The sequence below is a fragment of the Hylobates moloch genome, unplaced genomic scaffold (genome assembly GCF_009828535.3).
Source record: "Hylobates moloch isolate HMO894 unplaced genomic scaffold, HMol_V3 SCAFFOLD_14, whole genome shotgun sequence".
NCBI classification, from domain to species: Eukaryota; Metazoa; Chordata; class Mammalia; order Primates; family Hylobatidae; genus Hylobates; species Hylobates moloch.
Window position 1 is genome coordinate 48,961,986 of NW_026652289.1, and position 27,591 is coordinate 48,989,576.

The window sequence follows — 27,591 nt, forward strand, 5'->3', positions numbered from 1 at the left end:
TTCTTCTATGATCCCAGTAGATTGTAGGTCTCTGTATTGACTGGAGATACTCTTCCAAGTTGAAGATTTAAAAAAGAACTTTAGATTTTTAGTGCTGATTCTTCATCTTTATATTTAGAAAATTGTCATTTTTAGATTCCTTATAGAAACTTTCTCTAAAAAATTATCTTAGTACATTAATTAGAAATTTATGTCCCACGTTTACTAGCTCTAGTAATTTACTGGTGACTAAGGCATTGTTAAGAAATGTGTTTGGAAAACTTCTGTTGGTTTTTTTTTTTTTTATGACCACCATTACTTTTTTTCTATTTTTTCATTTACGTTTAAAAATGTTTGGAAATATTTCAGAATTTGATGTTTATAACAAGCTACAAGAGAATAAAGATTTAGCTGGATTACAAGAAAAATATCTACTTAGTAATGAGTGAAAATGAGATAAATTTGTCATATGTGACATGTGGTAATATACATACAGAGGCCTAAAGAAAATGTCAGCGTCCCCCCCACCTTTTTTTTTCTTTTTTGCTACGTAATCTTATTTCCTTAGAAAGAGCATATTGATTTTACTCCATTGAGAGTTTGGCTTTCTAAAATCACCTCAACAGTTAATTGATGGTGATAATCAACCGAGAATTGTTCTTCATTTATGTAATTTGCTAACTTTCAAGTTCCCATTGAGTTGAGAAAGATAGTGATGATAGCTCTGACAATATACCTGAACCAGTTTGAACAGGAATGTTTAAAAGATGTATTAGGCTATTTTTATCCTGTAGAAACTATAGTTCATAGGAATAGTGAGTTAGGGGAGGCTGGAGAGTGGGGGAAAATGGGAAGTAAGATAAATTGTTGGTGTATGTGGTTTTGCAGATTTGCTTTTTTGGCACTAAAGAGTATTTTTTTTTTTTTTTTTTTTTTATCACAAGGAGGTTTTTTTTTTTTTTTTTGAGACAGAGTCTCACTCTGCTATCCAGGCTGGAGTGCAGCAGCATGCCCAGGCTGGAGTGCAATGGCACAATCTCGGCTCACTGCAGCCTCTGCCTCTCATGTTCAAGCGATTCTCCTGTCTCAGCCTTCCAACTAACTGGGACTACAGGTGCCTGCCGCCACCACGCCCAGCTAACTTTTTGTGTTTTTGGTAGAGACGGGGTTTCATCATGTTGGTCAGTCTGGTCTGGAACTCCTGACCTCAGGTGATCCACCTGCCTTGGTCTTCCAAAGTGCTGGGATTACAGGTGTGAGCCACCGCGCCTGGCCAATCACTAGCAGTTCTTAAGAAAAAAATGTTTTGGAAGGTTGTGTGTTTGCCCTCGTGTTCTGTGTATGCACACACACTGAATAGGAGGCAGTCCCAGGGTCTCGCCTGCTGAAGAGATCCTGCACACCTACTGTCTGCTTGGCTGTCATCCTACTGTATTGTAGAAGCATTCACATCAGCTCCCTTTTTATTTGGGGGTTGTGCCCAGATCCTAACTCTCAACAAGATGTTTTTCATTATGCTTTATCCAGGACACACTTTCTCACTGCGTTTTCAAATGCCTTTGGGTTACTTCTGGGAAATATAGATTCAAACTCTTCCATCAGGTAACTGTTTTCACCAAATAATGTACAGGTAAATATTTGGAAGACATAAGAGAAAATCAAGGGGAAAACTTAGGAAAAAAGGAAACCCTTGAACTCAAATAGTTATCTTTTTGACCCATGATCAGGTCCTCTGAGAGAAAAAACACAGATCCTTTTATTTATGAGGACTGGACATATTCCTGCTGCTAGATTTGTTCTTAGCCATTAGCCTCTCGAATGCCACCATCGCGGTCACAGAGACAAAAAAGACAAAAAGCTGCTCCTGTTCCTCCTCCTTAAAAAAAAAAAAAAAAAAAAACTTACGAAATTTCAAACTGCAGTGACTGTTTTCTGTCTTCCCTCACCTTAAAGAAGTTTAGGTTTGCCTGCTATTGGTAGTTCTGAGGGGCTCTGTTAGAGATTGTGTGGTTGGTGTTCAGGCGCAGATGAAGAAAGAAGGGAATAGTTTAAATTTGCTACATTTTGTTTTGCTTGAGAAAGATGCAGTAAACTGAGGGGAGAAGGGAATAAGCGATTATTGTAGGCACCTGCTGGAGGGAGCTTTGCCACTGTATGAAGGATTTGTTTTCTCCATAGTTGTTTGTTTTCAGCATAGCCCAATATTTGCAGGGGCAGAAGATCCAAACATGGAGCCTTTGTTAGGAGTCATGGCCATACCCACATTTTGCCTAGCACACTGCTGAGGGTAAGCAGGGATGAGGGCTGAGGTGGTCTCCCTCATTAAATCGGCTTTGCACTAGGTGTCTGAGGCCCAAGAAGGGTCAAGATTTGCTTTTTAGCAGCTTGCTGCCCAGAGACCCATCGTTATAATACATATACCTGCTCCTCCTGGCTGCGGGCTTGACTGCAGTTCCACATTGGTTTCCTTCTGGCTATTCCCAAGGCAGCCTTTTCTTTAACATGTATTTCGTTATCAAATTCCGTTTCTCCTAAATTATATCTTGCAGAAATACCTCAAAGTTTCCACCTTAGATATGGCATTCTTCCCTGGTTTCTAATCATAATAGACACTTTTCTCAAGTTTGTTTTCCTTTGTTCATTTCACTGGAAATGAAAGTAGAAAGTCAAATATTTGTGCTAAGGTCTTTATCTTGAATTTTAAGACTTATATTTAAATAATGACAGTTTTACAAGTTCAGGTACATTTTCACTTCGTCTTCTTGTAATAGAAATTGTGTATCTTTATGGATCAAGGTTTTCTTTGTAAAAACAGTGGGAGTTACATTATTGATAACATTTTGAATTTAACCTTTTGAATCTGCAAAAGGTTGCTGTAATATTTTGTTTCATTGTGAACCTCTCCCCTGAAACAAAGAGAAAACACATCACAATATTTGGAAGTTTGCCTGGAGTGAACGTTTATTTTTTTGGGGTGTTTTTCTTTTTGACTTTTTAAAAAACAGTTTTTGTTGTTTAAAAAACTGCAAATGCCAGCCATAAAAATATTCTCTATTCCATCTGCCTAAGGCTAAAAAGAAATCAGAATTAGGCAAATGAAAATCAGGAGCTGAGCCCAGTGATCAATTATGTACACTCTGCCTTTTTCTTTTCCGTTCTAAAGTGTTGTATTTGTTCACTCACTTGTGTAACAAATATTCTGAGAGTCCTACTGTGTGTGACACTGTGCCAAGCATGGGGGTGCTAACTTGTCATAAGCCTGGACCCTGCTTATGAGTCAAGTTTCTTACACTATATTGAAGGAAGCACCAGAAAGTGTGTACAGGTCTATGAAAGCTCAGTTTCTGGACATTTACTCTCAAAGACTTTTTTTTTTTTTTTTTTTGAGACAGAGTCTCACTTTGTCGCCCAAGCTGGAGTGCAGTGGCGCAATCTAGGCTCACTGCAATCTCCACCTCCCGGGTTCAAGCGATTCTCCTGCCTCAGCCTCCTGAGTAGCTGGGACTATGGGTGCGTACCACCACACTTGGCTAATTTTTGTATTTTTAGTAGATATGGGGTTTCACCATGTTGGCCAGGCTGGTCTCAAATTCCTGACCCTCTGGTATTTCGCCCACCTCAGCCTCCCAGAGTGCTGGGATTACAGGTGTGAGCCATCGTACCTGGCCCCAAGGACTTTTTGTAGAGAGACAGTGATATGGGTAAATTATTAGTAGCTACCCTTTGTCTACTAAGTGCTAAACCTTATGCTAAGTGCTCTTACATATGTAAGCTTATTACTCATCATGACTATATTATTATCTCATTTTCACAGTTGCAGAAAGTAAGTCTCAGAGCATTATTTATGGGCATGCCACAGTCAAAAGGCAGAGCCAGGTCTTCCTGCCAGGTCTACTTTCCCCGAAGGCATGCTGTTTGTGGGATGGCACATGGTGCCTTTCCTTGCTGCCGTCATGTGCTGTGGAGGTGGGTAAAAGGAGGGCATGCTCAGCTTATCAGTTAGAATCAGATTTGGCTGCATGTAGCAGAAAACTCCAAAGTATCAGTGCAAACTTCAAAATATCAGTGAGATGCTTGGAAAAGAAGTCTGGGAGTTGTGTTTATAGTCTGTGGCTGTTGTACAGGCCCCACAGTCATCAGGGACAGATCCTGCCACATAGGCCATATGGTCCTGCCTGGCATCTCAAGCTTCAGCTATCAACTCTGAATTGTGGTCAGCAGGAGGAAAGAGAGGGTGATGGGGGAAAAAGAGCATCTTTCACCTTGAAAGTCCCATTTGTCAGAACTTAGGCACAAGGTCATACATAACTACCAGGGAAGGTGAGAAATGTGGTGTTGCAGTGGGATTCATGGCCTCCTGAATAAAGTTCTTTTTCTGTTACTAAGGAGAAAGAGAGAATGACGTCCAGATGGGCAACCAGCAGCCTCTGCTGCATTCAGCTCAAGGCAGGTTGTGATTCAGTTGGTGTCATGGCCTGAGCTGAGGCCGGAGGCCCACGTTGTGAAGGGTATTGTATGTCACGCATCTGGGATTTGAACTTTATTCTGTAGGTGCTGGGAGTTAGTTATTGAAAGACTTTAATCATAGGAGTGACATGACTAGTTCTATGTTTGGGAAAGGTTGTACTGCCAGAAATAAGGAGGACGGGCTGTCCCAAGGGACAGCCAAAGAAACTGGGAGTGGGCCATCCCTTGGGAATCTGATGGATTCGAATGGATGAGAAATGATGACGACTTTTAGAAATGGAGAGGATGGAACAAGTTCTGACATATGCAGAATGTAGAGTCTCCAGGCTACTTGAGGCTGTTGAGGGACAGTCTGGCTTTGCCATCTGCATGTCATGCTCTTAACCTAGGCAAAGAATGCAGAAGAGAGAGGAGATGTGGGGGGTTGGGGGACACATAGTGAATCCCGTTCGAGGTGGCTCTGGGACCTCCCAGAAATGCTGGTAGATGGCTAGTTGGATATATAGCTCTGGAGGTCAGGACATAAGAGATATTGATTCAGGACTTGCCAGAGTACGGTTTTGGGGTGTGCCTTGATATTACAAACAGGGATCTTAGTGGCTAGGGGATGAGGCCATGGCAAATGTAGACGGACCAAGATCAATTTGCCTTTCTAGATGAGGTTTTCTAGGTGAAATGTTTTTGAAACTATTTTGTAGCCTAGTATAATTTATAAAAGTAGAGAGAAACTATAAATATAAATTTGGAAGGGGTTAGCTAAAAGGAGAAAGCAGCAGAATCTTCAAATATATAGAAATGGATTTTAATTTGCTAGAATTAAGAGACTACAGGTAAAGATAGTTTTTTTTTTATACCTCTTTTTGCTGTAGAAAGGGCAGGCTAAAATGATAAAGGGATGCTGGAATGAGGGATGGTAACTTTAGGCAAGATAATCTTTTGTGAGAGCTGATATGATCAATGAGAGTAACACATTAGAAATACAAGAATTGTCCTGCTGCTCACCCATCAGCATTTTCAATTTCTCCTTGCAAAAGTAGTAATTAACTTTGTACTTTGAGCTGTATGTTCAGTTAGTGATAAACCATAAATAAAAAGATTTAATTGGCTGACCCCAGGTAAGACTTGCCTCTCTCATGTACCCTTTGAAGATTTAACAAATAAAATTTGAGGGAAAGGTTGATGTTACTTATAGGGTGTGTTAGTTTTTTGGGGGTGGGAAGGAGGCATATCTATGCACAAGCTGCCAAATATTTAAGATAAGGACATAGTCTTTGAATGAAAAACAGGGATATGAGAGGGTTGATTCAGTTAGCCATCTTGGCCAACCCAAGTTAACTATACTTCATCTTAGTCTATGTTGGTGTTAGAAACAACAAAAAGGAAAAAAAAAGCCAAACAGTAGAGCAACAATTCATTCATTCATAAAAGTAATTACATGCCATCTAACTAATTACATGGTAAATAATTTGAATGGTTTAGAAGGGTGTGAAAGAAAAAGTCCCACCCCTCTTCTTCCCAGCCTATTCCCCAGATGTGACCACTGTTAACATACTTGTGTATCCTTCTATATATGTATATTTATATCCTTTTAAAAAATTTATACAGATAGGATCGGAGTTCACATTTTGTTTTGCATCCTGCTTTTTCACTTGTTAATAAACCATAGAACTGTTTTCATAGCAACACATATAAATTTAGCATAGTGTTTTAAATGGTTACATAGCATTGATGTGCTCTAAGTTATTTAACCAGTCTTCTGTTGATAGCCTTTTGGGTTGCTTCTGTTTTTTAGGTATTACAAATAAAAATAAAAAAGAACATCCTGATAGATATTTTTCTGCATAGTTATGCAAGTAAGTCCGTGGGATCAACATCTATCCATGAAATGGCTATGAATTCTAAATTTTTATAGGTTTTTCTGTATTGCTTACTAAAACAGATTATGCCACTTTACGTACTCATCACCAACACATGAGAGTATGTTGACCTCTCCCTGAGTGAATGAATGGCCGAAATAACAAATGAACGTGCACTAATGACTACCAGCTGTGCGGCAGCCTCCATGTGATGCCCTGGAAACAAAAAGATAAATAAGGGGCAGTGGTGTCTGGCCATAGGAGTTCACATTTTGTTGGGGAAGACAGGTGTATGGAGGGGGACGATGGATAAGGAGTGGTTAGGATCAAGGTTTTGGTCTCAGGTGGAGTTGAGTCTAGTTACTGACTGCTGCATACTAGCTGAGTGGACATGAGTAAACCCCTTCACCTAAGCCTCTGATCATTTGAAAATGAGGGTAATAATATCTGTTTCACTGGATTGTTTTGAAGATTAAATAGGAAATTTATATAAAGCTTTTAGTACAGTGCCACTGCATATAAGTGCTTGATGATGATGATGACGACGATGACTATTCCACATGAACTAGTGATTTCAGTCCTGGTGCTAAGGATCCCATTGGGATGTGCCCAGAGTGCTCTGGGAACACAAGATGGAGAGTTCTCTTTGCCTAAAGTGCGTGAGAAGGCTTCAGAAGGGAAGTTGTAATTAAGTCTTTAATTTTGAATAGTGGTTTGCCGTGAGGTTTTATCAGAAGGAAACATACCCCTTTTAATAAGTCTTTCAAGAAAGTACACTGTAACCTGAAACCTCATTAATATATTGAAAAAATTATTCTCAGAAGAAATTCATTGTGGGCATCTGTGTGAATTTTCAACCTTGGAAGTAACTTAATTTTGTCTCATCAGTATTTCTGGTTTTGTTTTGAAGTACTAATAAAAAAAAAATCCTTAAATTTTAATTTCTCCTTGCTTCTTTTAAAAGTTGTGATGGTTAAAATACACTCCTTATGAAAATTTCAAAATATATACTAAGCTTTCTAAAATGTTTTTAACCTTTCTGATTCATCTTTTGTAAAGTGCTGTTCTTTGCCCCATTTCTTTCCGGGAATTTATCTTTCTCTTGGTATTCATTTATTTTCTTCCAGGTTGGTAACAATTCTTTATATATTAAAAGATTAACCATTAGTCTGTCATGTATGCTGCAAATAATTTGTATCCTTTTTTTTTTTTTTTTTTGAGATGGAGGCTTGCTCTGTCACCCAGGCTGGAGTGCAGTGGCGCGATCTCTGCTCACTGCAAGCTCCACCTCCTGGGTTCATGCCATTCTTCTGCCTCAGCCTCCAGCCTCCCGAGTAGCTGAGACTACAGGCACCCGACACCACACTTGGCTAATTTTTTGTATTTTTAGTAGAGACGGGGTTTCATCATGTTAGCCAGGATGGTCTCCATCTCCTGACCTCGTGATCCGCCCACCTTGGCCTCCCAAAATGCTAGGATTACAGGCATGAGCTACCGCGCCTGGCCAATTTGCATTCATTTTTAAACCTTTTTCTTAACTTTTTGTATTTTGGGGGGGAGGGTACAGATGTCTCAAAATGTTATTAGTAAAGTTTATTAATCTTTTAGGATTTTTGCCTTTGGCTTTATTTTTAGGAGGTCTTACTTCACTTGAGTTTATATAAATCATCATTTTATCTTAGTATTTTGTGTTTTTAAATATTAAAGTCTTAATCCTTTTTGAATTTTTATTTGAATCCCTATGTATACAGGGAGAGAATATAAGGTTTTTTTTTTGTTTGTTTGTTTTGACATGTAGTCTCTCTCTGTCATCCAGCCTGGACTGCAGTGGCACAATCTTGGCTCACTGCAACCTCTGCCTCCCGGGTTCAAGTGATTTTCCTGCCTCAATCTCCCGAGTAGCTGGGATTACAGGCTCCCGCCATCATGCCTGGCTAATTTTTGTATTTTTAGAAGAGACGGGGCTTCACCGTGTTGGCCAAGCTGGTCTCGAACTTCTGACCTCAGGTGATCTGCCCGCCTCGGCCTCCTAAAGTGCTGGGATTACAGGCATGAGCCATTGCGCCCGGCTGAGAATATGTTTTATAAAGAAATGTGGCCGGGCGCGATGGCTTATGCTTGTAATCCCAGCACTTTGGGAGGCCGAGTTGGGCAGATTATGAGGTCAGGAGATCGAGACCACGGTGAAACCCCGTCTCTACTAAAAATACAAAAAAATTAGCCGGGCGTGGTGGCGGGCGCCTGTAGTCCTAGCTACTCGGAGAGGCTGAGGCAGGAGAATGGCGTGAACCCGGGAGGCGGAGCTTGCAGTGAGCCGAGATCGCGCCACTGCACTCCAGCCTGGGCGACAGAGCAAGACTCCGTCTCAGGAAAAAAAAAAAAAAAAAAAAAAGAAATGTTAGCCAGGTGTCCGAACACGTTTAATGAGTAATCTACCCTTTCCCTACCTTTTCATGAACAAAATTCTTACATATGTTTGGGTGTATATCTGGATGTTTTTGTCTTTTCCAAACTATCTGTGGAATCTGGCTATTTTGGCACTAGTGCCATAGTATTTTGATGAATATAGATGTATAATGGCTGTTCAATGGATTTTAATACCTGGTAGGATGAGTCCTGCCCAATTATTCTACTTTGAAAAATTTAGCTGACTATTCTAAATTTATTTTTTAAGATTAACTTTAAAAGGATTTTGTTAGTTTCTTTTCCAAAATCCCTTGAGAGCTTGATTGGAATTGTGTTGAATTTGTAGATTAATTTGGGGGAAATGGATTTCTGTGCAATATTCAGTCTTTTTCAGGAATATGGTGTGCCTCCCCATTTATTCCAGGACTTTGCTGTGTTCCTTTGTAAATGCTTTTGCTTCTAGTCATGTTGTTACTGCACTGGTCCTGTTAAGTATATTGTTAAGTGTATTCCGGATCAGTTTATATTTGTTGCTCTTACAAATAGAAATTTGTCCATTGTGTTGTTAAGCTGGTTATTTTTGTCATATAGGAAAGCGTAGGAGCATAGGCCCAAATTTCCAAATGGAAACAGACGTTTCTGAAGTAATTTTAAAGTTATTTTCTTCACAATTTTCTTAAGTTTGATAAAATAGAGTATTAGAAGGTTTAATTTCATAAGAAACTTGCATCTTTGATAACATGTTTTCAAAACAAAGTATTCAAGACTGGGTTTTTAAAGGCTGAGATGGATTGAGTAGTTTTCTTAATTTCCAGCAGATGTCAGTGTTTTACAAATTTATTATTAGTCCACAGAGACAGATTTGTCTTCAGTCTCCCAATTTCTATATCCTTTAGTTATTTAATTGGCATATAGGGGATTATCTGAATTGGAAGGGATTTGAAGATTATCTAACTCAGTTTTTCATTTTGTAGATAAGAGAACAGGCCTAGGTGGGAAATGACTTGTCCGAAGTCACAGTCAAACAGAGGGCTAAAACCCAGGTGTTCTTGTTTCCAAAAGACTTTTCCTCTCTAAAATACTCATCCTTTCGTGGTTGATACAATAGGCCACCTCCCTAGTGAGGTTTTCCTGTGTTTAACTCCCTTCTCAAGGGAGTACAATTTCCTTCCTTTGTACCTATTACCTTGGAACTTACATTATTCTACCCCTTATTACCATTATTTAGTTATCTCTTTACAGACAACTGATTATATGCATTTTTAGCTGACCAGGTTGTTAGGTCCTAGAGGGCATGGATAGTAACTTATCTCCGTGTTATCTATAGTTCCTTGGGCAGGGCCTTCCATAAAGTGAGTCATTAGTAATGACTATTTATTGATTTGGATCCATTAAATTTTGATTGAAACTTTTTTCTGCTTTTTTCCTGTAAGGCTGTTTTAGGTTTTAGAGAAGATTATTTTTATTTTTACTTTTTTTTGAGATGGAGTCTCGCTCTGTCACCCAGGCTGGAGTGCAGTGGCGCTATCTTGGCTCACTGCAACCTCTGCTTCCTGGGTTCAAGCAATTCTCCTGTCTCAGCCTCCTGAGTAGCTGGGATTGCAGGCACGTGCCACCACGCCCGGCTAATTTTTGTATTTTTAGTAGAGACGGGAGTTTCACCATGTTGGTCAGGCTGGTCTCAAACTCCAGACCTTGTGATCAGCCTGCCTCGGCCTCCGAAAGTGCTGGGATTACAAGCGTGAGCCACTGTGCCCAGCTGGATTTTGGGTTTTAAGAGCAAGTTTCTCCCCCACCAGAAGAGGACTTACTGAAGCAGATAACAAGGCTAGTTGCATGAAAAGACACTTGGAACTCACTGGAAAAGGACCTTATATAAAATCCAGGTACTATTATTTCAAAGTAATAGCTTACTTTATCATAGACTTGCTGTAATAGAATTTGTTCTAGATGGCACAAGGCTCATATTAGCTGGGCTATGAGTCCTCTTAGGCATGCAAGAAGAGAGCAAGCTGAAGAAATAAAATGTACCATGTAATTTTATTTTAGTTAAATATACTGAACCAGAGAGGTTGCAGGACTTTCAAGTGCTCATTTAACAGCTCAGTAAAAAAATGGTGAAAGACAGGCAGAAGTTTCCATTTTACTAAACTCTTAAGGCTTGGAAATCATACTGTGCAATAATTAATTAAGAATAGTGGGCCAGGCACGGTGGCTCATGCCTGTAATCGCAGCACTTTGGGAGGCCCAGGTGAGTGGATCACCTGAGGATCAGGAGTTCGAGACCAGCCTGGCCAACATGATCAAACCCCGTCTCTACTAAAAAAATACAAAAATTAGCTGGGTGTGGTGGCACATGCCTGTAATCCCAGCTACTTGGGAGGCTGAGGCAGGAGAATAGCTTGAACACAGGAGGCGGAGGTTGCAGTGAGCTGAGATTGCGCTACTGCACTCCAACCTGGGCAACAAGAGCGAAACTCTGTCTCAAAAAAAAAGTGACTTTGAGAGCTCATCTTCTAAAAACGGAGAAAAATAGAAATAGCTCCAAAACACCTTTGTGTTTCTGTATCTGAATAAATTGTTCTTCACTGCTTTTAAGAGTGAGCTAGACTTTTCTTTCTTGAGTACACCCTCACATGAATGTGAGCATAGGATGGACTGCCCTCTAGACTCTTCCCTCAATGCCTAATTTCTTTCTTTCTTTTTTTGTTGTGGTAAGGAAACGCGTAACAAAATTTACCGTCTTAACCATTTTAAAGGTACAGTTCAGGAGTGTTAAGTATATTCACATTGCTGTGCAACAGATCTCCAGAATTTTTCATATTGCATATCTGAAACTCTATACCCATTAAACAGTTCTTCTTTCCCCCCTTTCTTCAGCCTCTGGTAACCACGATTCTACTTTCTGATTCTATGAGTTTGACTACTTTCAAGACTTCATTTAATTAGGATCATATAATTTTTTTTTTTTTGTGACTGGCTTAATTTATTTCTTGATTGAATCACACAGATAAACAAGGTATTGTCCTTAAATTCTCAGAGTCACTAAGCTTTGATTCTAAAGAGATCTGAGATATTGAATCTATAAATAACTTAAACAAATTTACAAGAAGAAAACAAACACATTAAAAAAGTAGGCAAAGACATGTACATATACTTTTCGAAAGAAGACATATACATGGCCAACAAGCATATGAAAAAGTGCTCAAATTTTTTCATCATAAGAGAAATACAAGTCAAAACCACAGTGAGCTACCATCTCATACCAGTCAGAATGGCTATTGTTAAAAAGTCAAAAAATAACAAATGCTGGTGAGATTGTGGAGAAAAGGGAATGCTTATGCATTGCTGGTGGAAGTGTAAATTAGTTCAGCCATTGTGGGAAACAACGTGACGATCCCATAAAGAACTAAAGACAGAATTACCATTCGACCCAGCAATCCCAGTATTGAGTCTATACCCAAAGGAATATAAATCGTTCAACCATAAAGACACATACTTACATATGTTCATTGCAGCACTATTCATAATAGCAAAGACATGGAATCAGCCTAAATGCCCATCAATAGTGGACTGAATAAAGAAAATATGGTACATATATACTATAGAATATTATGCAGTTATAAAAAAGAGTGAGATCATGTCCTTTGTGGCAACATGGATGGAGCTGGAGGCTATTATCCTAAGCAAACCAACAGAAGAACAGAAAACCAAATACCGCGTGTTCTCACTTATTAAGTGGGAGCTGAATGATGAGAACACATGGAACTAAGAGGGGAACAGCAGACACTGAGGCCTCCTTGAGGATGGGGAGTGGGAGAAGGGAAAGGATCAGAAAAAGTACCTATTGGGTACTATACTTAGTACCTGGGTGATGAAATAATCTGTACACCAAACCCGTGTGACATGAGTTTACTTGTATAACAAACCTGCACATGTACCCCTGAACCTAGAATGAAAGTTAATAAAAAAGTTATTGAAAAGTTCCATCCACCCATTTTACAGATGAGTTAAATCAGACAAGCAGAGGTTGCCTACAGTTAGTGAAAAATCATAGGAAGTTCTAATGTCTTCTCCATTTCATTTTTAGATCCATCTGATTATCAACAACTCAGATGCCAAATCAATATAATATTTAGAAATGCCATTTATATTAAGCTACTGCTGATGTGGATCCTATTTTCTGCAGAGCATTTTTACATATCTGCAGTAAAGAGAGTTTAAATTATATTTTTTTCCAGTAAGATTTATTTTCGTCGATATCTGCTAAGATAGGATAAGCTGATGTATAGATTTTTTTTTTTGTTAAAAACCTTATGGCAGAAGCTGTAAAGTAGGGATTGGCAGGGTACTTTTTCTGCAGAGGGCCAGATAGTAAATATCTGGGGCTTTGTAGTCCATACAGTGTCTGTTGCAGTGATTCAATTTTGCTGTTTTAGTGTGAAGACAGAGCATGGCTGTGTCCTATTGAAACTTCATTTACAAAATCATACAGTGGACCAGATTCGACTTGCAGGCTACAGTTTGCAAACCCCAGTGGTAAAATATTGGGACACCATTCCCACTTTTCAGTCTGCAGCAACCTAGCTTGCTTCTTTCATATACAATTGTAGTTATTTATGGTGATGGTGATGATGATGTTGACTAAGAAAATAATGTAAATCAAATTACTATTATCTGTTGACATGATTTTGGAGTTAATTTCTAGACAACGTAGTAGGCTTAAGATATAAAAAACATACTTAAGAAAATAGCATGTTTGAAGTACATCTTCAAAAAGAAGACTGGAAATTTTTCTGAGTATTGATAAAAATATTTTTTTAAAGGAAAATAGCTTTGTTCTTATAAAGATAAGACATAAAGAATAAATTTTAAAAAAGCCCAAATCTGCACGCCAGGAGTAACCACTGATAATAACCATATTTCGGTCTTTTGCTAGGTGATTTTGGTTGGCCTCCTCTAGATCCAGTCTATCTTTTCTACTTGCTTAGTGGCAGGGAAGACCAGCCTCTGTGGACTACATCAGCAGGCAGCAATGAAGACCAGAGGCTGCAGGGTGTTGCCCCTCGCCCCCAGTGCACATCCACACTCCAGTCAGGCAGCCTTCTCATCGCAGCTCTGTGGGTTCTTAACCATGCCCTCCCCAGCCCTGCCCCTTGCACCTTCAGGCCAAGTTGATGGTACAGTCAGCTACCCCAGGGACTGTACCATCTCTCTTGCTTTCTCTAAGCATCTCCATCTCTTTATTAATCTTTTCTAGTTTCCCTAGTTTGAGTGTGCCATCTGTCCCTCACCATGGCCCTGACCTGACTGGTACCGACGCTGCATCCATTTTGACTGATTCCACCACCAAGGCAAATAAGCAGAGCTCTCCCAGTCTGCTTTAATTTCGTAGGGAAAGAACAAAGAGCTTCTACACTTCACTAGAGCTACTCTACCATTCACATTCCCAGGCCTGCATTTCCTAGCTGTATGACTTTGGGCAAATTACATCATCTTGGTTTTCCAATTTGAAAACGGGATAACAATATATACCTCACAGAATTGTTGGGAAGATTAAATTAAGTCATGTTTGCAAAGAGCTTAGTACAGTGTCTAGCACACAGCTGAATGTGCTGAAAGAAATTATAAAAGAGCAACTTCATTTTTCTTGGTTTGTAAACAGATACACCTCAAAGGAGCCTTTTAAAGAGAAAGGCTATTTCTAACAGAGGAATGTTTTCCTATCACACCTGTTTCGGAGACTGTATTTATTTCAGTGAGCCATCACGGCTCCTGCTCTGCCTAAGGCTTGAGCAGTTTCTTATGGACCGCTCTCACCTGCATGTTTCTAGCTGACAGGAGGTGGCAGTAGAGAGCTAGGCCCACCCTTGCACATGGTTTGGGCTGATAGGAAATTTGCATGATAGCTCTTGTAGTGTTAGTATTATGACTCAAGAAATAACTTTCAGAGTCAACAGAAAGAGGATAGGAATTATTCATATCCCCAAGTATAATACGGCTAGAATTTATTGAACACTTACTAGAGTTTTACCTCCTTTATTTAGTCCCTCTAAAATAGATAGCATTATTTTTATCTGAAGGAAAAGACATTGGGTTTCAAAGAGAATTTCAGTAACTTTACTGATGTTTCTTAGCTAGTAATGGTAGTTATGGGATTCAAACCCAGGCAGTCTCTGTAAAAGCCTGCACTGATAACTGCTGTGCAGGACTGCCTCCAAGGCTCTTGTCCTTGATGTTTATATTTAAAAAATGTAAGGATGATATTTTTTAAAATTTGGTTCCATATGTGCATGATAAAAATGTAAACCGTATAGAATAGTACTATGAAAGTGTAAAATAGTCTTCTCATCCAAGTCTCCTGTTCTTTAATACTTTGTTTCAGAGGTAGCCACTCCTTTCGTATCCTTCCTGAAATATCCTTATAGGGGTGAACCTGTATTATGGGTAGAAGGATTGGTTTCTATAACCCATTTTATCTTGACTTCTGGCCTCTTGTCCTTGATATTTTTCTAGGTTCTTTGGATTAGGTAGGAGGAGAGTGCTGCTGTGAGATCTTCAGCAGCCAAGTCACTAAATATTATCCACATTTCTTATTTGCTTTTTCAGCTTTACTTAGAAGAGTCTAAATTCCTGTCACCTCCTACTTCCTTCATTTAAACACATAGTGTTCATAAGGTTGAGCGAAAGCCTTGAACCCATAATACACTTAGGTTTTAAATATAAGACGCACACAGATTGTCTTATATTCTGAATACCTCATTAACTGATTAGCAGAATGACCTGTGTCACCCAAGGATACTAGGAGAACCTTTCATGGTGTTGGTACTTATTTCTAATGCTTTTGTGACAAATGTAGTCGCTGTATTCTGGTGCAAATGTTAGTATCTGTGTTAAAAGAAAGAATTTTATAGTAACAATGCAGAAGTGATCAATTATGGTGATCATGTCTTTAATAGATGATTCTTACTACAGTGTGTTTGATTCACTGTGAATATTCCCAGATGGCCAAAATAGGTTGTGAACATTCATAGCAGAAAGAGTGAAGGTATGTTTACAATGTAATTTTTAAAAATTAACAGTCTATGATAGGTGGCTCAGTTAACTCCTCCTTGAGTATGTTATAGATTTGCAGGGAACCATGTTTTTTAAAAACCCAATTTTTATATATAATCAGAAGTTGAATATATTTTATTACTGCAGTCATGTAAATGGTTTTGTTTATTACCTTGTATGTGCTGTACTGTTTTATATGAAGAGTGAATTCAAGGAGGTTGTGCTTCAGTCTGTTCTTTCTAAGGCAATCATAATGAGTTCAAAACACATGGTATTGATTTTTGACAGTTCTGCCTCAAGAGCTATCATGAATTATTGGTTCTGTATTTTATTTTAGGATTTCAGCTTCTTCATGTTTTGGAAGCATGTTTGATGGAAGTGCCTGTGTCTCTCTGTAATCACCCACGTGGCCTGAGGAGTAGGCATGCAGCAGTTGATTAAGTTGACATTTGGTATTAATAGCTTAGAGACTCTTTACATCATAATATGCTTATCCATTCTAGATTTTAGGTGAAGGTAATTTTGATGATGTTTCATAGCTAATAAGTGGTAGTGCTGGATTCAGACCCAGGCAGCCTGTCTAGAATCCTACACACTTAACCCCTCTCCTGTACTACCTCTAAGATGCTTGGCCTTGTTGTGTTTCCTCCATATCTTTACTTAATCTCATTTGTATCTTTTGGTAATAGGAGCCATGTATATTATCCATCTGGAACAACAAGCCCTCAGCTTCACCTCTTATGAGCTGAGTCTCTTATGAGTTGAGTCTCTTATGAGTTGAATGACTTTAGGGAGTAATTTGACCTCTCTGAGCATCAGTTTATTCTTTTGTGAAATGGGGATAATAGTTCCCACCCTCCTGCCTCTCTAGGTAGATGTACTGACCAGCTGGTTTTATTCAGCCTTCTCTTTCCAGGATATGGCATCTTGCCTGACACATTGTAGGCACTTTACAAATGTTAGTTTCTGTGCTCTCCTTCTCTTCTAGAAGCAGGACTTTGGTTAAGAGTTAGGTGTCTCATGGGATAATCTGAACAAGTCACTCTTTGGATATAGTCAGGAAGCTAAAATAAATACAGCAAGGGGACTACTCATTATATCCCTTACATCCTTCACTGTCATTCTTTTTTTCATGGTAAACAGAACTGAGCTCAAATTCTCTGGGGAAAGACAAAAGCTCTGTTCCTAGAAGAAAGGGAGAAGGATTCCTACTGCTTAATGGACCACAGGCATTCTTACAGTATAGGATAAGAGCTAGTCACACCAAACTGCATGGACTGGGAGGACTCAATGGAAGTTTAAGATTTGTGATATTCTGGTTGTTATGATAAATAAGTTAACAAAAAGAGTAGAAAGCCTTTACAGGAATGAAGAACGGTGTCGCAGGAGCAAAGGTGTGCAGGTAGGAAGGTGCCCACATACCTCGTGGGCTCTAACACTTATTTTCAGCCTTCTCTTCAGTATTACAGTAAAGACAGTCCACTAGCTGAACTGATTATATTCTGAAAAGCTCAGGACAGGGAGTCTGAGTTCAGGACATCTTAGGAGGTGTCAGGGGCCCAGGCTGCCTCGCTGCCAGAATTAATAAGAATGTTTTGTGACGGTGAACTGAATCCTCAGAGCCTAATACTTCTGTCTCAGGAAGTAGAGGCATTTATAGAATCTTACTTCTTCATTTTTTTTCAAGGCCTACTACCTAGGCTTTTTTCCTGGTCAACGAAGATTCTGCAGCTCAGCATCTGTCCCCATCTCTCCACTTATATTATCCTTGCCCCGGTGATTCCCTAGTTGCCAAATCTAATAGATATTTTTGTGTCATTACCTTACTTGTCCTTTCTGCCACATTTGACACTGTGTCTACTTCTCTCTCCCTGAAATTCTCTTTCCTTATGTTCTATGATGGGGGTTATCACATTGCAGCCCCACGGGCCAAATCTGGCCCTCCACCTGTTTTTGTAAATAACATTTTATCAGAACACAGCCACACTCATTCATTTACATTTGTCTTTGGTTGCTTTCATACTACACAGCAGAGTTATGTTCTAACAGAGACCCTAAGGCCTGCAAAGCCTAAATTATTTACTCTCTGGTCCTTTGTAGGAAAAATGTGCTAATCTGCATTCTATAACCTCATTCTCCCCTGGTTTTCTTCCTCTTTTTTTGGCTCTGCTGAACCTCTTTGCTGAGAGAACATGTAACAGCCAGTTCTAAGGTAAGATTGTAAAAGCTCTGGTCAAAAAATACTTGAAATATTGGAGAAACTATACCCCTTTCCCTGCTACCTGGTTCAAGAAATAGTGCCTGAGATTTCTTTTTAAAAAAATAGAAAGTTATCCTAATAAATATAATTGTTGTGAACAGATATGTTGCATTATCTAATACAGTTTTCATGACCAGCTCCATTTTACAGATGAGAAAACAAATGGAAGCACAGAGATTGCAGTAGCTTGCCTGTGATCACACAGCTAAGAAATAGCCTGAGGGCCCATGCCCCTAATCACCACATCAGACTGCCTCCAGAGGGCACTGCTGATTCAGAGCCAGCACCAAATGAAAAGACAGAAGATGTTTTTGAGCAAATAAATGCAGTGTGTGGGGTTGGGTGAGTTTTCCAAAGGTTAGCTTTGCAGTTTTGGAATGCAAGATCACATTGGAAAGCCAGCGAAGCCTGGAGAAAAACACTCAACAAACCATGACTCTGCAGAACAATCTTATGACATCTAGAGAGCTCTGTGCCCACTAGTACAGAATGTGAAGCAAGTGCACACAGGATTAAACAAAATCAGAGCAGATTGGCTCTTGCACATTGCACTGTCAGTGGATGCTATTAATAAGCCCTTGGTGATTTGAAAACAGGGCGATGCCAGAGGCATATGAAGAACTGTGCACGGACTAAGGTTTTTCTTCTGTCTCCCCTATTGAATTCTGACCTTGTAGTGTGTGAAGGTGTCTCTTGTGTCTACCTCTATTAGTGGGACCAGTGTGTGTGAGGGAAGCTTGTTGAGCCTCTGCATGATTTTTAAGCCCCACTGAGCTGTCACCTTTGAGGAGGAAAAACATCCAGCATAGTGTTCCCAAAGTGTGAGGAGCCCCAGGAGTGTGTGTGGAGTGGGTGATGCATGTGGGGATGGTGGTAAGGCACAGGAAGAGCTTCAAGGGTGACAACAAATAAGCGAAGAATACACGATGTGTTTCAGGGAAAACACTTGGATTTAACAAGTAGCAGAAGTGGGAGCAGACTAGAAAGTATATCTTAAGGACCTGAGGCCAGGAGCAACCTGTGATCCCCATGGTTGAAGGGAGCAGCAGGAACAGTTCTGTGGGCAGGGCTACAATAACAACACCGCATGTACGATGTAAGGACCTCCACCTAGGAAGGGCTCTTTCCGAGCCTTAGTTACCTGGGAATCCAAAACCATTCTCGTCTTGCTTCTCAAATGTAAAACTCACTTTGAAAAAGCAGCCTATACAAAGTTATATTTTTATTATTTTATTTTATTTTTTTGCCTCTGAGCCAAATTTATGTACTTTGGAATTATTAAAATAGGGGATGTCATGCTAGGATTGATCCATTCTGTAGGCAAAATATTCATTTTTCAGGGTTTCTTTGGCCTAAAATTCTATTAAAATCCAAGGATGAAAGAGGACTTGGAAAAATTATGGCTCTCAAAGAAATTTTCTGTCCGGTGAGGGAGACAGAGACGTGTACCATCAACTGTGGTACAAGGTAGACTTCAGTGAGAGCTGTGATCAAAGTACAGGGAGTAACAAGAAAAGAGGGAGCAGATTAACTCTCACTCAAGGGATTTGAGAACGTTGTTTTCTTATTTCTGTTTCATTTCTTCTTTCTTTTCCTCCAACTGCCTAAATGTGGATGTTCCAAAATTCTGCCTTTTCTTTCTTGTGTATTGACTCTGGTGGGAATCCTGACTATTCTCCTGGCTTCTCTTTTGGTCTCTTTGCTTTTGTAAATTTTTTGTTGTGGTAAATAACATATAGTGTGAGATCTACCCTCCTAAAAGTTGTAAGTGTCTGGGAAAGTATTGTTAACTGTAAGCACAGTTGTACAGCAGATCTCTAGAACTTTTTCATCTTCCATGCATGAAACTCTGTATCCACTGAATGGCAACTCTCTGTCTCCACCTTTCTCCCGCGCCTGGTAACCATCATTCTACTTTCTGTTTCTAGGATTTTGACTACTCTAGATACCACATGTAAGTGGCATCATGAAGTATTTGTCTTTTTGTGACTGACTTATTTCACTTGGCGTAATATCCTCCAGGCTTATCCATGGGTTGCATATTGCAGAATTTCCTTCTTTGATATGGCTGAATAATATTCATTAAATGTATGTACCACATTTGGTTTGTTCATTCATCCATCGATGCATACTTGTTTCCGTATCTTGGCACTTGGGAATAATGGTGCAATGAACGTGGGAGTGCAGATATCTCTTTAAGACCCTGACTTCAATCCTTTTGGATAAATACCCAGAAGTGGGATTGCTGGGCCATATGGTAGTTCTACTTTTAATTTGTTGAGGAACCCATATACTCTTTTCTTTAATGGCTGCATTATTTTACACCCCCCACCAGCAGTGTACAAGGGTTCTAATTTCTCCACATCCTTGCCAACATTTGTGGTTTTCTATTTTTTGGATATTGGACATCCTCATGAATGTGGGGTGGTATTTCATTGAAGTTTTGATTTGTATTTCCCTGATGATCAGTAATGTTGAGTATATTTTCATATGCCTGTTGGCCATTTGTATGTCTTCTTTGGACAAATGTCTGTTTAAGTCTTTTTTTTTTTTTTTTTTTTTTTTGAGATGGAGTCTCACTCTGTCGCCCAGGCTGGAGTGCAGTGGTGCAATAGCTCCACCTCCCGGGTTCACACCATTCTCCTGTCTCAGCCTCCCGAGTAGCTGGGACTACAGGTGCCCTCCACCATGCCCGGCTAATATTTTGTATTTTTAGTAGAGACGGGATTTCGCCGTGTTAGCCCGGATGATCTCTATCTCCACTCACCTCTGCCTCCCAAAGTGCTGGGATTGCAAGCATGAGCCACTGTGCCCGTCCTGTTTAAGTCTTTTGCCCAGATTTTATTTGAGTTATTTGGTTTTTTGCTATTGTGTTCTAGGTGGTCTCTGTGCTTTTGACCCCAAATCTCCATGCCTGTACCTGGTGAACTCTACACTCATGTCTTCTGCTCCTCCTCAGCTTGATCCTTCTGTCCAAGCAAGTAAACTGCTCCCCACTCCCTACTCCCTCACTCGGCTCTTGCTACCCTTCTTTTGGTTTCTGAAAGATACTTAGACCCAACTCTGACACATCTTAAAAATCCAGGTCAAGTTGAGTTTTCCGTGAATTCTTCCCTGACCACCCAGCGTTTGCTCTCACCCTGCTGGGGTCTCTAGTATTTGTCTGTGTTGCTTTTGGGACATTTGGCAGAGGCTGCTGCCGTGCATTGGAATGGATATTACATGCGGTTATATTTTGTACTAACTGAACTGCCATCTCATGAAGGGAAGAGACTGTGTGTCCTCCAGAGGACCTTACAGAGCACCTTGCCGTACTGTAAAGAGGCAGGAATCCTTAGAAAGGTTTGCGCATTGTGTGTTCTAGGTATAGAAGACAGAACTGAACTTCAAGCCTGATGGTGCTCTGGCAACAGAAAGAGGACACGGGGAGTAAAGTCCAAATTCACAGTCCACTGTCAATCCCAAGAGGGACAAATGAGCTGGACAGGGACAGGGAGGAAAGACAAGCGTCAGTGACCAGGACCTTTTTAGCAAGTTGGGATTGGAATAGACAGGCAGGTTTACAGGGGAAGGTCATTACTGTAATCTGAGGCATGCTTTGCTGGATTTTGGCAGGCAGGGGTGACCAGGTATATGCTGGGAGCCAGAGAGAAGCTGAGTTCACCTCACAGTTCTGCAGGTAGTCAGAATATCTGCTGATAGTGGGGGCCAGCCATGTTGGCAGTCTGATCTTCTCTACTCTGAACACGCTGTTCTGGAGAATTCATGGCTTCCAACCCTGGTATATCTTGCCAGCAAATGCTATATGAATGGTTAGTCCACGACTAAGCTGTAGGTCACCCAAAAGCCCCTAGGACAGCTGTCAGGAGGCCAAGACTCAGTATAAGGAGGCCATAGGGCAGACCACTGGGTTTGACGTGTAATGTGGTTCTTATGCTGACACTGGTACCCCATGTTTCTTGCCAGAGGCTGGAGTACCATTCCCTCATGGAGGTCCTTCACCTAGTGACCTTTATTGCCATCTTCATAGGAATCCCCACACAACCTTAATGCAGTTGGGTTTTTATAGCCTCCAGGACCCTGCCTCCCACCCTGAGCTCCAGCATTCTGTCCTGATAATGTCATAGCCAGTTCTGGTCTTCGTGTTACTTGAGAGGGTTCTAGCCAGAGGACTAGTTGTGGGTCCCTATCTTGTACCTTTCCCTGAGTAGGTCAAAGCCTGCTCTCACATGAGTCTGGGGAAGCCTGGCAGCCTGGCCTTGCCTCTCCAATTGGAGGGGAAATGAGGAGGGAGTAGGCTGTCTGAACTGCTTGGTATGCCTGGCAGTGGACTCTCTTTCTGCTCACTGACCCTGAGAAACAGCTCTGTCCTTTATGGCTCCTCCTTGACCCTCTCCTGCCCTCCAACTGTCATTATCCTGGGGCATTGATTTCCAAACCTGACAGGTATGGAGAATCACCAGGATGCTAGAAAAAAGAGGGCCCCCTGGAGATTCTCTTGATTTAACTAGTTATGAATGAGGCCTGGGAATCTGGCACTTTTGTACAGATATATGTAAAAGATCTGTTGAGGATGAATAAGAGACTTAACTGAGTTGCTGAGTAAGTTTTATTTCCTTTTTTGTCCAACTCTGTGCTTTTTGGATATTAATGGTCACACATTGTTTTTAGAAATCAGAGAAAGAATAGATGTCATTACAAAACAAAAAACACATCCTGAAATGATCTTTCAGAAACAATTAATCCTCTTAAATTTGTTCCTCTTTTCCGCAGGGGGACTTGATCTCATCTTCATGCCAGGCCTTGGGTTTGACAAACATGGCAACCGACTGGGGAGGGGCAAGGGCTACTATGATGCCTATTTGAAGCGCTGTTTGCAGCATCAGGAAGTGAAGCCCTACACCCTGGCGTTGGCTTTCAAAGAACAGATTTGCCTCCAGGTCCCAGTGAATGAAAACGACATGAAGGTAGATGAAGTCCTTTACGAAGACTCGCCAACATCTTAAATCTGGATTACTACAGCCAAATAATCAGTGTTTTATATAAGAGTAAAGCAAAGTATGTGTATTTTTCCCTTGTCAAAAATTAGTTGAAATTGTACATTAATGTGAATACAGACTACATTTTAAAATTGTAATTATGAAATACCTTATATAAAGCCATCTTTAAAAACCAATAGAAGTGTGAATAGTAGAATATTAATTAAAATGGAGGCTATCAGCCTGTGATTTTCAGCTTAACTTCCTGGTGTTAATGTGACAAGTTGATCTGTCTACTTTGCAATTTAAGCTAAGTATTTATGAGGAACTGTGCTCCGACTGAGTGTGAGAGGAAGGTAAACTCGCTGGGAGTGGACACTGTATTTCATTATGTCCTGTCATGACCTGGTCAGTCCTGGCAGGCTCATGGAGACTTGGGGACTGTTAATTTATTTGTTGGTATTTGCTTTGGATACAGAATTCCCTAAGAATATTATCTCACTTCATCATGACTTCCTTTACCTACTCTAGAATTTTATGTTGGACACTTTGTAGCTTTTGGTGGTTAGTGGAGGGAAACCTTTTATGATTTAAATATTTTCACTCCACTGATTGGTTACTATCACTGCATGTATCAGCCCCTAATGAGTTTTAAGATCTGGTATCTTATAAGTTAGAAATTATTTCTGTTTACTCATGGTTTCTGCTTTGGAAATGAAATTTGCTGTGGGTTGAAAGTTGGCAGATGGCAACACAGCTAGGGAGCAATAATTTTGTTGTGGGGAGAATTTGGTCATCTCCAGAAACCCAGGAGTCTTAATAGACATGGCTCTCTTACTCACACCCCATGTCCATCCTGTCACCAGGTCTTGTTGATTTTGCCTCTGAAATGCCTCTTAAATCTATTCTCTCCTTTCAATTGTCCTGTCACTCCTTTTGTCCAGCCTTTTAGCATTTCTAAGCTGGACTAGGTGAGAGTGTCACACCTGCTTCCCTTGACTTCCATCTTGCCTCTTCCAGTTTATTTCTCAAGCTGCAGTCAAACTGATCTTAGAAAACACAAATCTAATCATGCAGCACCCCTGACTAAGGTCTTCCAGTGGCTGTTCAGAGCCTCCTGGGTAGCAAACAGATGGCTTCTGTTGTATACAAAGCTCCTTAAGAGAGGTCTCCTCATCTACTTTTTCTAGCCTCTTCTCTCCCAACTCTTATATTCTCCTGTAACACTGACTGAGCACTGCAGGCTTCTTCTGCCCTTTGCACATAGTAAGCATGCATTTCTGTCTGTCTGAAATGCTCTTTCTTTTGTTCATCTAGAGACTGTTTTCCCTTGAAGACTCAGCCCTAGCGTCACCTCTTCTGTGAAGTCCTCTGCTACTTTCCCAAGCAGAGTGAGTGTTCCTTCCCTTGTCTGAATGGCCTTGGCCATTGATCTGCTTATCATGTTGTCTTACGTATCAAATTATTTGTTGTCATATCTGTCCCCTTCACCATACTGTGAGCTCCAAAGAAGAGAAGTGATCTTTATACTTCTTATGCTTAGTAGACAACTAGACATATAGTGTGTGTGTGTGAGAGATAATTTTTTAATGAAATAATTGAATACATTGGAAGTGTTTCATTCAAAATACTCATCCATTATTCTTTGGATAATAGCATAGATTTGATGTTTTATGTGGAAAAGTAAAAACATTTGAAAAATATCAGGCTGAATATGGATTTGTACAATATAATATGTATGATGAGAAAAGGGAAGGAAACCGAATTCTCACAAGCTATGAAGTCACATTATTGTACTGGTTAAAAATATTGTTATTATTTCGACTATAAGGTTAAAGTGAATGTTAATGTAGCTGACGTGACTGTTGGTCTGAAATGGTAGAGCAGTAAAATTCCTGACCTGCTGCAGATCTAGAAAGTTTGGCATTGTTGAACTTAGTCTATGTTATTCTTCTATTAAATGAGAGCATTTAAAAACCACTCTACCAGCTCCTCAAGTGCAGACAGAATGCCGAGTTAACTGGCCAGAAAATGCAGGGTGCTGAGATTCAGGAAAGTCAGAGGGCCACAGGGTCTCTGGCCTGAAAAGAGAAGCACTCCCTAGTGATCAGTAATGCACAGTAGTCTTTGTGCAGAGGATATTGGAAGGGAGAAAATGCCCCTATGATGTAGGTGGTGACAACACTGTAACTCTGATTAGGGCATACACAGAGGCTGAAGACAAGGCCTTAGACTCAGGAGGCAAGCACTTCAGTACAGGCTAACATGAAGCAAGAATGATGAGCGTCTCAGAGGAGGGGACCATCTGAGTAGAAGAGAAATAGCAACTACATCTGAACAAAAACACTTTCAAATATTGGGAAATTGGAAATATATCAGGGCCCCAACATAGATCTGTGTTTGCTGTATATACTATAGAACTGTGCTTAATTTAATTAGAAAGTAAACTATAAAGTTCTAGTCAAGAGCATTATACACTTAATCACAAAGTCTTACTAACTAGGAGATTGATAAATGTGTCTAGGGATGAGTGTCTTGCTGCAGACAGTTCCTGGTCCCAATTTTTTTTTTTTTCCTGCAGAGATCATTGAAATTCAGTTGATCACACTGCTCTTTAGTCATATGTTTACATGCCTAATTTCTTCACTAACCTACAATCTCCTCAAAGGCAAATTCTCTGCCAAGTTCATGGTTTTTTCCAGTATCTACCACAGACACACAAAATAAAGAGCTAATAAATTCTTTTTTTTTAAAATTATTCCAGCAACATTTATTGAATATTTAACTTTATGTCTGTTATAGATTAAGTTCTCCAATATATGTGAATCTGTTTGCTGGCTTACTTCATTGTCCCTTTGTTGTGTTTTTCTGTCTCAGCACCAGCCCAACATTGCTTTAGTTCTCATAGTTTTAAGTCTTGATGGCTATGAGGGTAAGCCTCCTTCCTAATTCTTCTTCAGGAATGCCTAAGAGCCAATAGATTCTTGATGAAGGAATGAACCAGTTTGAATATTGCCCTGCCTGTGCTGTGCACTTGCTTGTTTTTATGTTGGTTGCTGTTTGCTGCTGAGATTCTGTCCCCTTAGCATTGTCTCAGGCTTGGATTATCCCAGAACAAGTTTTCTGTTACTGCATTGCGTTGTGTTGGGCAGTCCATGTGTGTGTGTGTCGCATTGTCTGTGCTACTTTTCCTTCTTAGTGCTCTCTTGTTTGCTTTTTATGGTTGTCTTCTTCCCTATTCCTGGATGGTCGTAGATATCCTGCCCTTTAATGGTAGTTTCCAATCCCTGTAAGCACCTACCCCCAAATATGTTTATTTATATGCTTAAAGTAATAATAAATTTTTCTGAGTAATAACATACACATTATAAAATATACACACAAGAAGTATGAGATAATGTTGAAATAGAATATATGAAATATAATTTATATTTGTTTATATATATTTTATACATATATAAGTGTAATATACTCATTTTTAAAAAGAGCAATATGATCAAGAGCAGCATGAGATGATGTTGAAGTAGAATATGTTATATATAATTTATAATGGACTTTTTCAAAAAGCAATATTTTTTAAATGAAATTTTTTGGACATTTACTATTTTTGAAAACCTAATTTTAACACCTTTTGAATGATTCAAAATTCTGGTTCTAATTTCAGTTTATTTCAATATTTGGTCTTAAGGGCTGTTAGAGCTGAAAAAGATACCTTCTAGAGAAGCAGATTCAGATGGAAAGAAAACTATACCTACTAAAATTTTCAATCCTATTTACCAATTTTGCAAAGATAAATTTTTTTTATTTAAATCCAGCTGGTAAATATCCATTTTCTTGATGTGAATCTGTCATTTTTGCATGTTAATCAGAAGGTGCCACACATTTACTTTGTTAATAAGTAGGGGCTGGAGTTCGAGGTTACAGTGAGCTATGATTGTGGCACTGAACTCCAGCCTGGGTGACAGAGCAAGACCCCGTCTCTAACAACAACAACAACAACAACAACAACAACAACAACAACAACAACAAAAACACATAAAAAACAAATAGGTTTGAAGCTTATTGAAATTCTTTCAAAGATTTTAAATCAAGTTAGAAAAATTCTGCTTACAAGTTTTTTAGTTGTGTAGATGTGAAAGTGTTTGTAGGTGTCACACTATTAATAGTTTTTGGCAACATAGTCATATAATGATGAAAATATTTCCAAATAACCATTTTTATATGCACTCTTCATACTACAAGTCTCTGAAAGTAGTTCCTTTCTGTCTCAGTGATGAACTATAACTTTCACTCTGAAAATTCAAATGAGATGTATTTATTTCTTTGAAGTTTACTAGTGGCCATTTACAATCTCAGAAAGGTCAGAAAATGTGGAATACTTGCTCTTTGTGCAAAAAATACACATAACATTCACATTTAAGTTTACAGCTTTTTTTTTTTTTTTTTTGAGACAAGAGTCTTTCTGTGTCCACCCGCCCCCCTCCCTCCCCAACCCCAGCTGGAGTGCAGTGGCGTGATCTCGGCTCACTGCAACCATCGCCTCCCGGGTTCAAGCGATTCTCCTGCCTCAGCCTCCCAAGTAGCTGGG

General features: G+C 39.7%; 1 protein-coding gene across 9 annotated transcripts in view; it reads left to right on the forward strand.

The window, feature by feature from the left end:
• The window catches only part of MTHFS (methenyltetrahydrofolate synthetase), a 74,844-nt gene extending 50,138 nt beyond the window's left edge, over positions 1–24,706 (forward strand). For 6 of the 9 annotated variants that reach the window (XM_032174517.2, XM_058427479.1, XM_058427478.1 and 3 more), the window contains one exon: positions 22,798–23,251. In XM_032174517.2, the coding sequence (XP_032030408.1) occupies positions 22,798–23,030 (233 nt within the window). In that variant the 3' untranslated portion in view covers positions 23,031–23,251. Of the gene's footprint in view, positions 1–22,797 lie in introns of all 9 variants that reach the window. The other 3 variants (XM_032174516.2, XM_032174511.2, XM_032174513.2) reach the window with 1 other exon arrangement.
• The last annotated feature ends 2,885 nt before the right edge of the window (positions 24,707–27,591 follow it).